The sequence below is a fragment of the Mytilus californianus genome, unplaced genomic scaffold (genome assembly GCF_021869535.1).
Source record: "Mytilus californianus isolate M0D057914Y unplaced genomic scaffold, xbMytCali1.0.p SCAF_5, whole genome shotgun sequence".
Taxonomy (NCBI): Eukaryota; Metazoa; Mollusca; class Bivalvia; order Mytilida; family Mytilidae; genus Mytilus; species Mytilus californianus.
In genome coordinates, this window is record NW_026262701.1 from 84756355 (window position 1) to 84769834 (window position 13480).

General features: G+C 31.3%; 1 protein-coding gene across 1 annotated transcript in view; it reads right to left on the reverse strand.

The window, feature by feature from the left end:
- Positions 1-2717: 2717 nt before the first annotated feature.
- Positions 2718-13480, reverse strand: part of LOC127701658 (uncharacterized) — a 28921-nt gene continuing 18158 nt past the window's right edge. The window contains exons 10-14 of the mRNA XM_052205650.1: positions 11703-11812; positions 10853-11048; positions 8954-9079; positions 7463-7633; positions 2718-6898 (exon numbers count right to left, since the gene is read on the reverse strand). Coding sequence (XP_052061610.1) covers positions 6639-6898; positions 7463-7633; positions 8954-9079; positions 10853-11048; positions 11703-11812 — 863 coding nt within the window. The 3' untranslated portion in view covers positions 2718-6638. The remainder of the gene's footprint in view (positions 6899-7462; positions 7634-8953; positions 9080-10852; positions 11049-11702; positions 11813-13480) is intronic.

Here is a 13480-nt window from a genome sequence, read left to right on the forward strand (position 1 = left end):
ACCAGACATACATGTACACCTTACAATGATTCTATATACCAAATATAGATATCATATTAGGCATAGTAAGAGAAAATCATGAGAAACAAGAGAGCACACGCTGAAATGTCTCGCCTGCTTTATTGACCATGATGGATTAAATGTTGAAACCCGGTCTTAAAAGTATCATATAAACTTAACATTATCAATGATCCATGACAACAAGGTGAAGGTAAGATAAACTGTGCCAGACAGACATGTACACCTTACAAACAATCCGTACACCAAATATAGTTGACCTTTTGCTTATAGTATCTAAGAAACAGACGTAACCAAGAAAACTAAATATTAACCAATGAACCATGAAAATGAGGTCAAGGTCAGATGAACCCTGCCAGACAGACAGATGGACAGACATGTACACCTTACAATTATTCTTTACATCAAATACAGTTGACATATGCTTATAGTGTCTGAGAAGAGGACCAAACTACAGAAACTGAACATTGACCAATGAACCATGAAAACAAGGTCAAGGACAGATGATACCTGCCAGACAGGCATGTACAGTTTACAATCATTCTATACTTCAAATAAAGTTGTCCTACTGCTTATAGTATTTGAAAAACGGACTTAATCATGTAACTTTAACTTATCTGATCCATTAAATGAGGTCGAGGTAGACCTGAAAGGAACTCATATATCAAATCAAGGATTTCTATATAAACCCTAGACCAAACATAATAGTTATCCTATTACTCATAATAAGTGAGAAATTTTCATGACAAAAATACTATAAATTTTGTTTTAAGGACAATGGACATTAGACAGATGGAAACTTCTATCTTAAGGCATCTGTATATAAAGTATGAAGCCTCCAGGTCTTCTACCATCTGAAATATAAAGTATGAAGCCTCCAGGTCTTCTACCATATGAAATATAAAGCTTTATACAATAGTTTAAGCCGCAGCCAAAGCTGCCGTCAAAGCTGACTTTCGTCACAGGCGACTCAAAAACTATAGTATTTTCAGCAGTACCTGATCCTTGAAAATGCCATTTTATGTGCATATTTTTATGAGGGATGCTTATATAATATATGGCCTTTACAGAATGGTGGTATTTACTTATATTAAATTGTTTCCTTATTGGGTTATTCAGAGTTCAAAGAGTTCCATTCCAATGTTCTTTAAACAATTTTTTCAGATAAAATGTACTAAATGTGTGTCATAGTGAGTAGTTGAGTAAATTTGCAATCTGATATTTTTATCAAATTATATTCAGTTAAGTTTACATTTTTTCAAACAGAAAAATTACCCAATAAGGATTCCTTTTGCACTGATATATTTCTCCTTGTAGTTCCTGTGTAAAACATGTATGTGAAATGTCCCCAACATTTCAGCCTCTAGGTCAATTAGGAACAATTGATTTCTGCCAATTTTCCATCATTCATATCAAATAAGTCCGCAATATAACTTTTAATAACCCAAGGTCCAAATATTGACTTGTGTGCTTTTTTTTCAATTTAGTTGAAATGCATATCTTTTTACAGTTACGTTATCTTCAATCTTGGACTAATAAATGACTATTGATCCCAGCTTAAATTGAGAGATTACTTTAAATTAATTACAGTAACTAAAAAAAAATTCTTACTTACCATAAACAGAATAATTTTTTTTTAATTTTTTTTTCATTTAGATCTATTATGTATCAAATGTCTAACATACTATTGATGTCAAGAGTTCTGTATTAATTGTGTAATTAATATCTATTACAGGTAAATGATTAGTAAGGTCTCACAAATACTGGGTTATTTAAACTGTTTAACATATATATATATATATATACATCTGTAAATTGCCACATGTACTAGAGGTTTCCTCGTTACAATCTTCTCACTTAGTTATGAGAGTCAAAATGTTAGTAGTGTGGTCAGTAAAGATTGACATGAAAGAGGATGAGTTCCAAATTATAACTCCATTTTTTTTTTTTTTTAATTGTTTGCTGATTTTGACTGATGTCAATCTTAATTGTGTTGTACCTCTACATTTACTTAAACATAATGACCACACTAGCTAGAAAACTGTCGAAACTAATGACATACATACTTAAATACTTACAGCTCTTAAGATACAACCCAAAATTTTACACATTTATCATTAGAATAGAAAATGGAAATGGGGAATGTGTCAAAGACAACAACCCAACCTAAGAGCAGAAAACAGCCCAAGGCCACCAATGGGTCTTCAATGCAGCCAGAAAATCCCGCACCCTGAGTCTTCAGATGGCCCCTAAACAATAATATATAAAAGTTCAGCGAAGTGGACGCAACAGTAAACCTGAAACATATAAATGAACCAAAATTAAAAAACCATACAAGACTAACAAAGGCTAAAGGTTCCTGACTAGGGACAGGCGCAAAAATGTGGCAGGGTTAATAGATATAGGAAGATGTGGTAAAAGTGCCAATGAGACAACTCTCCATCCAATTTACAATTAAACATGTTTTGTGAGACCTCAACCCTCCCCCTATACCTCTAGCCAATGTAGAATAAACAAACACACAGCAAAAGGCACAGTAAAACTCAGTTCATAAGAAGTCCAAGTCCGATGTTAGAGTAGGTATTAACAGAAGAAACTAAGCAAAATGACAATGATAAACATAAATTAACAAAGGAATACTAGCAGTTACTGACTGATGTAAATATGATGAACACATACATTTAGAACCTTAATAAAAATTTGTCATGTTCTGAATATTTTTTAATAACTTTCTGATTTTTATATGGAGTAACAATAAATTTTTATTCAGCATTGCATGTTAATATTGATAATATAAAAAGAAGATGTGGTATGATTGCCAATGAGACAACTCTCCACAAAAGACCAAATGACACAAAAATTAAGAACTATAGGTCACCGTACGGCCTACAACAATGAGCAAAGCTCATACCGCATAGTCAGCTATAAAAGGCCCCAAAATGACAAATGTAAAACAATTCAAACAAGAAAACTAACGGCCTAATTTATGTACAAAATAATGAACGAAAAACAAATATGAAACACAGCAACAAACGACAACCACTGAATTACAGGTTCCTGATCTTTATCTGAAAGACTAAATGTTTCTTCAGTCATTTGACTTTATAAATGTAATGGATGTTTTTTTTCCCACTATATCTTTAGTCAAAATTTTGTTGGTTGAAAAATTGGGTATTCATGACTTCAAACTCTTATTTGTGATAAAATGGGGGGAATAACACTATAAGAATTATAATTTGATCTTAAAAATCAGAATGTTGAAGAGAAAAATATATAAAACATCATAAATATTATTTGCTACAATAATATTGTATACATAAACAATAGGAAATCAAATCTTTAACAAACATTGTAGTGCCAATCTGAAATATTTAAATTTCTGCTATAAAAAAATACAAAAAGGAAAACTAGAAAAATATATTATATTGATCCAATTTTCTATTACACTCTGTGTAGATACTTGCATAGTAATTTCATATTGTATACATTTTTTACTACTCTTGGCTAATAGAGTATATTGAATTTCCAAGACGAATATGTGTGATACATGTTGTTGTAAATGTGTGCTCTGATTTTGAGAGTTTGTATAAGTTATTTTGAAGTTATTCATAGTTTTCAGTATATTTTAAAAAGCAATTAATGTACAATTCATTTTAAGTAAGTTAGCTGTATAGTTAACATCAAATATGGCCCCACTTTGTAATGTATTGTTCAAACATTACTTTAGGTCAATATTCTAAGCTTGTACCCAAAAGTGTACACTTATGAGTTCTTAACTGGAAGAATTAATGTGACTAGATTAGTTTAGGCAGAATAGTTAATTAGGTAAGCAGATAGTTGTAAGCCTCACATCTTTGGGATTTATTTGCATTCTACAATTTAGGATATTCCAGTTTGGTCCATACGAAAATACAAGAACGTTATTTTAGTAGTTCTTCCCTCTATGTAAATTATATAGCTGTTGGAACATTGTCCATGCTTATAAACAAATATCAGATGTTCCAGAGATTGTACAATTATTATTCAAGTTTAATAAACATATCAGTTTCTACTATGGATCATTCATTCACGCTACCAATGCTGAGAGAAAGCAGACATCAGAATTGACAGCCAAAGTTATTTATCCCTCGTAGTTTCAAGTTTTTATTAGTTTTATTGGTATTTCTTTGCTTTGGGAAAAGACAAGACATAGCAAGAAGCAGAAATTACGATAAATGTAAATATTTGAATTTTTTTTCACATTATTTAATATCTATAACATATATCAATAAAGCATAGTACAAATATAGAAAATTTTTGTTTTAAAATCTGGATACATAGAATGTATTCTTTAAACACTGTAATGGATATAACCAAAGGTATGTTAAGTTCATAAGAATAAAGCAATTGAGCCAATATAGCAATGCAGATAAAAGAAAAAAACTATTTTAATATCTAGTTACTCTACTTGTGTTTTGAAACTGCCTTTAATTGATGTTTTAAAATTTTTGATTAGTTTTTCTTTCAGTTAAATATGGAAAGTCAACCTATATTTTATCTTATTTTCAAAATTTATATCAGATTAAGTTTTAAGCGATGCTAACATTAATTTTAGTTCAGAATGTATAATGGTACACGAAAAAAAACATTCGTTTCCTTTAACTGTTCTGGTATTTCAAGATATAATTTGGTTGAAATGCACTAGAAATTAACAATTAAGGGGAGATAACTCCATAATTTGCTATCAGTCTAACCAAAATTTATCTGGATATCACTCGTATTATCAGACATGCAGTAACGAAATACCTACCGTTTCTAACTCGGGATGAGGGTAACTTCAAAATAGGATAGTTAAGGTCGGTGGGTTTTTTTCGGCCATGCTTTAAAATTCTTCTAAATTGCCTGATTCTTACAAAGACTGGCACTTAAGTGTTGCTAACAGAATGAACTATATGTGAGCAATGCTTGTATCATATCATTTCACACTTAAATTAAGATTTCTGTTTAAACTGTTTTCTCTCTTTTATGATTTTTAAATTCATTAAAAATTTTCATTTAATAATTGGAACCTTATCGTAATAAAAATAACAATAAGAGATATATTTCCAGATCTGCAATTTACATAATGCAAAGGTGATTCATAAAAAAAAGTTAACAATACATATAGTTAAGTACAACTCTACATAGAAACAGGCACACACTTCTTATCAGAAGGTAAACTGATAAAATTCATAACCTCATAAAAATATAAAATAGAATATAAGTGTTTTTCCAAATTTTGATCTTTAGCATTGGAGTATCCATTTCATGTACATAGCCATAAAATTTTCAAACAGTTTCCATGAGGTATCACCCTTTTCAAAACAATTCTAAAATATTCTACAATAACATATATCATATATATGCATGTATTTTTGAACTACTTACTTCTTTACAAAATGTAAAATTTTGAAATTTAATTATTTATTAAGGCTAAAAATAATAAATACAGGGAAAACTTGTTTTCTACATCAAGGAACTGCCATTCAGACTCTTAGGTGTATGTGTACTTAAAAAATTGTCATGCAGATACATTAACAACTTTGTGGTTAAAAACAAAAATCATCCAACTAAGATTCAAAACAATAAATCATTCTAAATATCTAAGTAAAAGTCTTTGAGTTTCAAGTTTCATACCATTAAGTAACACAATTCATTTTAACTATCCAATAGTGCTGAAAGAGGTGTTAAACACCAGATAATCAATCAATCCATCATTTTAACTAGAGGAAATACAAAGCACAAAGACAATTCACATCGATTTCAAAAATCAACAGGAAAACAATTTTACGTAACATTTGGAATGTTTTAGTTTCTGTTTAAAACATTGAAAACATAAGTTTAAACATGTGTTTAACATTTGCATAAATTACATATGGCTTGTAAAGTAAAATGCTTAATTCATAGTCCAAGTGAGTCAAAATCCAGATGACATTCAAAACTAAACAGGGCAAAGCCAGAGGAGGCGCTTTGCACACCTTCCCCCTTTTAATCCTAGATCCACCCTGATATCTTACACAAGTTTTGAAACATTTAAAACAAACATTACATATTTTAACATATACATTAAATATTTGTATAAAAATATTTTTTTTACTTAAATACAAAAACAATGTAAACAACAGCACAAATAGAGATACCAATTGTCATGGATTTCATGGATTACAAAGAATATATCATTTGTATATAGAATAATGCCATGTTCTATTTCATATTTTTCCTAAAGGAAAAAAATGTTTACTGTTTGTCTAAGACATAATTTAGAGGTTTTAATTTCACAGATCAAGAGAATAACAAATTCAATAAAGAGAAAAATATTATATACTGTAAATTCAGAAATTATTGCATGCATTTATTATTGCAATTTTTGAAGAATCGACAAAAATGCGAGATTAATTATTGCGATTTCAAGAAAATCTGCATAAAGACATATGTACTAGATATCAGAATGCGATTTCTTATTAATGCGATCCTAACCCAGTCGCATTATTCGCAATAATAAAAACCTGGCAATTATTTCTGAATTTACAGTATAAAAAAAGATATAAAAAACATGGAATTGCTGAAAAAAGAAAGAAGCTTGTTAAACAATTAACTTTAATCTAAGAAATATTGATTCTAAATCTGAATTTTTGGTCAAGATCTCTCTTTTCAAAAGGATACCAGAATATCCAATTAACATCCCAAATATTGTTATACAAGTTAAATGCCATTCCATTGACCTCATTTAATGGTTTTAATGGGAGTGGAATAGGACTAACATAATGTTGTGGAGTCAGTACATTAACCAGTGCTACATCATAAGATAAAATCTCAAGTCCTTTACAATTATTGTCAGTGTAGTATACTCCTTTGTCTACAGCTGAAAAAGAAAACAAAATTTCAAACCAAATACTTATTGCCATATATACTCCAAACAGTAAATTTGTGACAAAAGCAAATACAAAATAAGTATTATTATAAAATATAAATGACAATTCTCATATAAAATCATATTAATTAGGAAAATAGCCCGGAGTCCCCCACCCCCATTTCTTACAACTTTTCAATGTAGGTTCCTAATTTATTTACTTGTCATAACATGAAATGCTTAATTTATAGCCTCAGTGTATGAGCCAAAATTAAGTGACATACAAATTTTTAATACCTGCATGCAATAATACAAAATTAAATTTTTTTTTTGCTACGTCTCAATTTTAATCTTTTTTCTACCTCTATAAAAGCATATTCACAAGAATGTAATTAACAAATCTAAATTTCTTCTTATCCCAGAATTCACTGTTGTTGAGATACAAATTCACATCAAAGAACTTGAACCTTTAAATTTTTTTAATGTACAAATTATTTTTTGACTCACCCACAAAATTCATAAATATTAGTATCTGACATTCTAAAATAAAATCCATAAAAAATTTATCAATTTTACCATGCTGCCTCTGACTGCCATTCAGTATAACATTTAATGGATCAATCATCTGTCCCAGTTTGTGAAGTTTCCATGACATGTCTGTATTCTGTACTGGTTGGAATACAAAGTATATAGATTCTGGTAATCTAGTCGGTGCTTTCTTAAACCACTGTAAGGTAATGTCAACGCCTGAAAATTGAAAAAGGTGTTACTTTTTTCAAAGACTACTTTTTAGAACTTTGTTTATTTCTCACATCACTGTTGTCTGTGATGGTTAAAAATAGCAAAAGTCAGTATTAAATTAGAGATGAATATATAAAATACTTAAGCATAGAATACATTTAGCTGTCTTTTTATCAACATCTACAAATAGGCCAGTATTTTGGTTAATTTCAGCCTTGAATTCTACAGTTATAGATACATGACTGCAAACAACGAAAGATATTCACCCCTCATGCCAGTGTTTTGGTTAATTCAACACTGACTGGGGCCTCGGTGGCCCAGTGGTCTAAGCAGTCAAACTACTGTATCACTAGCCTGTCAACACTGAGGTTGTGAGTTCAACCCCCGCACATGGCAGGTGTGCTTGACTCCAATCTTAATTGACTAGGATTGTCAGTTTTCCTGCTGAAGGTCTGAGGTTCTATCCGGGCACTCCAGCTTCCTTCACCAATAAAAAACTGACCGCCACAAAATATCCAATAGTGTTGAAAGTGGTGTTAAACTCCAATCCATCAATCAATCAACACTGACTGTGCTTTGCTCAGCTAACTATGATATGATACACAACACTTAGGCCAGTATTTTGATTAATTTCAGTATTTTTATCTACAGTTATATAAACATGACAGCAAACAATAATAGGATACTCATACCCCACCCATCACCACCTAGCATAGTATTTTGGTGGATTTCAACACTGACTGTGCTTTGTTTAGCCAACAATGATCAGATACTCACCACGGAGGCCACTATTTTGGTGGATTTCAACACTGACTGTGCTTTGTTTAGCCAACAATGATCAGATACTCACCAAGGAGGCCACTATTTTGGTGGATTTCAACACTGACTGTGCTTTGTTTAGCCAACAATGATCAGATACTCACCACGGAGGCCACTATTTTGGTTGATTTCAGCATTATATTCTACAGTTATACAGAACAGCCATACTTTCCACCTATGCTAGAACTTTGGTTGATTTGAGCATTGTACAAATGTATATCAATATCATACAGTTATAGATACAAGAAAGCAAACAATGAAAGATACTCACCACCTACGCCAGTATTTTGGTTAATTTCAGCTTTATATTCTACAGTAGTAGATACTCGCCACCTAGGCCAGTATTTTGGTTGATTTCAGCTTTATATTCTACAGTTATAGATATTCACCACCTAGGCCAGTATTTTGGTTGGTTTCAGCTTTATATTCTACAGTTATAGAAACTCACCACCTATGCTAGTATTTTGATTGATTTCAGCTTTATATTCTACAGTTATAGATACTCACCACCTAGGCCAGTATTTTGGTTGATTTCAGCTTTATATTCTACAGTTATAGATACAGGACAGCCATACTCAGACATACAGGAATGGTCCACAAAGGTTGCCATCATCACAAAGTTACATTTTGAACCTGAAAATAATTTACTCCATCAATTATTATATAAAATGTACATTATAATTTATATATGATTACAAACCTGCTTAGTGGTCTAGTGGTAGTTGCTCACCTTGAGTGACAGAGGTCATGGGTTCAATCCTTGGCCATGTCAAGCCAAAGACTTGAATTTTGGTATTTACTGTTTTGGTTAGCATGCAGCATTTAGGAATAAGGGCAATGACAGGTTGTCTTGGAGTCGTAATAATGTTTCCAAGTAGGGTTACATGTCTTCCTGGGTACTGTTATCTTGTGAACTAGCACCTTAAATATCTGGCTCAGCATGTCGGTCTAGCGTAAAGCAGGGTTCATATTCTCATTTAAATGTTCTTGTCCTAATATGCATGAAATAATTGCCACTTGATGTTAAACACAAAAGATGCGTTCACATGTTTTATATTCATATGTTATAAACTTGTACCAGTGATTGTAAGATAGTTATACTTTGTCTGACTTCAATATACTGTGGATTCATTATTATTTATGGGATAACAATTATTGTGGATTTTGTGGTTAAAGATGAACATACAAATCTAAAAGTTCAACGAAATACAAATGTTCTATAGGCTTATAAGCAAAATATGTTCATAAAACTACAAAATCAAATATCCAAGAAATTAAAAAATTTTCCTCAATTCATCAAAATTTGGTATTCACAAAAATAACTGAATCTACAGTAGTTTTTGGTGTTTTATAACGGCAGAGGACATTTTAGCGCATTTATAGGACATTTTAGCGAAAAAAATTGTTTGTTTTAGCGCCAAAGTATAACCCATGTTAGCGCAAGATTTTTAACCCATTTTTAGCGAAAATCAAAATTATCGTTGCCCATTTTAGCGCATTTTTTTTTAACCCATTTTATAATGAATAATAAATAAAAATGTTGAATAGAATCAAGACAGCACAATATAAAAAATAGCATGTCCACTAAAACTAAGTCTAAAAGGTTAAACAGAGAACGTACGTAATGGGCTCTGGATATGCCCCATTGTAATACTGTTCATAAAATTGCAGTAGGAACTGTTCTTTCTCTTTATCTTATCTAGATTGTGGTGCACATTCGTCTATACTTCATATTTTTATTTATGTTGATGTTTGCAATTTGATGATAGAATCATGAAAAACGTAAATAGCTGGGTGACAACTATAAAATTGCTCATTGTAATGGGCATGGAACGACTCTGGACTAATTCTTGTTCGCTTTGAAATACATCAAACTTCCGCCCAAAGCTTAGGTGGAAACATAGAATCTTCAGTTACATAGTATTCGACATAAATGACTGTTTATGGTTTAAATAAGGTGAGTATTTTTCAACCAGTAAGTTTTCGCTAAAATGGGCTATTGAAAATACAGGTGAACAGATTAATCCTGCGCTAAAATGGACTATAATGTTTGCACTAAAATGTCCCCTATAAGTTTCAAAATTTTCGCTAAAATGTCCTGCGCCCGTTTTATAAAGCCAAACTATAAAAGAAAAAATTTTATGTATAACATATCAATTCATTGTTAAATATTTTTTCATTACATTTTGTTTTTGTTTTGGTGATTAATTTATTTTAAAAATAATTACATCTTACTTTCACACAGAGTATGTCATGGTAAATTTATCTGATATTACGTAAAAAGATCACATTTTTTAATGCACTAAATCTAGAATTTTATCTCTAAACAGTCAGAATACTCTATATAAATATCTGATATGTCTTCTATGTGCCCTAATATTGTGTGGTTGAGAGAGAACTGCTTACCTTTGAAGAGATCTGTCATTTTTAACTTCCATATTTTACTCTCTGGTTTTGCATTTGCTGACATATTAGGTTTTCCAATTCCCAATTGAAAATGTTTAGAATATGGATAGCTGCCATTAAAGTAGTCAAAATCTGATTGGTTTAAAGACTGGTATGCAAATCTGCCTATTGGATTAGATGCAGATGCCCAATCCCTCTGTAAAAATAACAGATATATTGATAAAGCTAATTTGAAATCAATACTGTCAAAACTTTAAACATCATTAATTGTGATCATAAAAATGCTTGTGATCATAAAAATGCCTTAGAACTTTTATAGGAAATACAAATTGTTTTATCAAAACTTTTCCATTCTTTTCCTTTTAATACTAACATATGGAATTGATTTACTATTACTAAAGGACATGAAAACATATTCTTTTGTGAACTGCAGGTCTACATTAAGTAGTTTGTTTAGAAAGAAGTGGTTGTGACCGCCCTATCATGGTCATTGTAACAGTCCTAATCTGTAAAAAATAAAAGTTTCTTTATTGACAATAAAAGTGTCAAATCTCATAGTTATAGACAGACAAACAAGGTAGTGATAATGAAGAGACTAACATGATTTTGAAACACAGACACCACATGGCTCAACAGGGTAAAAATCTACTTGTTTTTACACCCATGTTAGTCAGTACATGGAAGTGTAATGATTATTTGAATTTATGCAGTGACTAAAGTTTTCAATTCAGTTATAAACTCAGATGGTCATAAAAATTCAGATCTATAAAATATATAAAGATATCTGGTAAAATGAGACCCTGAGACATTGTAATGATGATTGTATTTTGATAAGAAAATGAAAAACAACCTTAGTAATTGGGTCCCTCAGACTTATTATAGTTCCTTCATTGTCAAACTGAAGGGAGAAACCATTTGTACATTCTTGTGCTGCTAACATGTCCTTAACCTTCATTAATCCTGTGAAAATAAATAACAACAATATTTAACACATATGTCTATTTGCCGATTACAGAATTGACCATGTAATTAGAGATCCATTTGCATGACTTGTTTCCCTTAGGAGGAACATTAATTTTCATTGGCAATGAGCAAGCAGAAAGAGCAAGCTTATCTTTATGTAAAGTATTTTATCTGTAACATTTTAAAATCTTTTATTACATTTAATCTATTGTTAAGCTAAAAACTTTTGATATCAATAGTTAATTTACATGGACATTAGCTGTCAGATTCACGTTTACCAATTTTACTCAAATTCTCATCATTCTATTTAAAGCATACAAAAAATTATATCCAAATTATGAAAATTCAGAAAATAAACAATTTATGATGCATGGACTTGAGAATATGTATCAGCATTTTGTGTGCATTTTAGTCTAGACGCCATCTTATTAATCATTGAGGTAACCTCGAAAGATTGCCAATGGTCATTTAACCTGATATAAACATAAATAGTAATAAATAGACAGCGAACACATGCCAATGGATTTTTTAAGGTCTGTTTGATTTCATATTATAGGTTAAATAAAATGCTCCACTGGGCACAGCTTGATACGACTGCAGAGGTCAAACCCTCAACAGTTGGGGCAAGTATGGACACAACATTCAAGCTTGAAACAGCACTGAATTTGGATTGTGATTAAATATTTGACACAGCATAGGTTTCTGACACAGAATGAATGTGGTCCAAGAACTTAAAATTTTTTTAATTTACCTATTCAAACCATATCATTACTATTTGCTTTTATATATAAATCAGAAATAACCAATTTAAAATGGAAAATTTTAAGGGAAAAAAAAACCCTCCCCCCAATTTTTTGAACCCCCTTATGATTCATCACCCCCAAACTCAATCCCAGCCTTCCCTTTGTGGTATGGTTCCTTGCAGTATAATTTCAGAGAGATCCATACACTTGAACACAAGTTATTGTCTGGAAACTAGAAAAATGCTTGTTTTTAGGCCCCTTTTTGGCCCCAAATTCCTAAACGTTGAGGGCAATTATCCCCAAACTCAAACCCAGCTTTCCCTTTGTGATATGGAACCTTGTAGTACAATTTCATAAAGATCCATACACTTACACACAAGTTATTATCATGAAACTAGAAAAATGCTTGTTTTTTGCCCCTTTTTTGCCCCTTATTCCTTAAATTTTGAGGCAATTACCCCCAAAATCAATCCCAGCCTTCCCTTTGTGGTATGGTACCTTGCAGTATAATTTCAGAGAGATCCTTACACTCACACACAAGTTATTGTCTGGAAATTAGAAAAATGCTTGTTTTTAGGCCCTTTTTGGTCCCAAATTCCAAAACGTTTAGGGCAATTATCCCCAAACTCAAACCCAGCTTTCCCTTTGTGATATGGAACCTTGTAGTACAATTTCATAAAGATCCATACACTTACACACAAGTTATTATCATGAAACTAGAAAAATGCTTGTTTTTTGCCCCTAATTCCTTAAATTTTGAGGCAATTACCCTCAAAATCAATCCCAACCTTCCCTTTGTGGTATGGTACCTTGCAGTATAATTTCAGAGAGATCCTTACACTCGAACACAAGTTATTGTCTGGAAACTAGAAAAATGCTTGTTTTTAGGCCCTTTTTGGCCCCAAATTCCAAAACGTTTCGG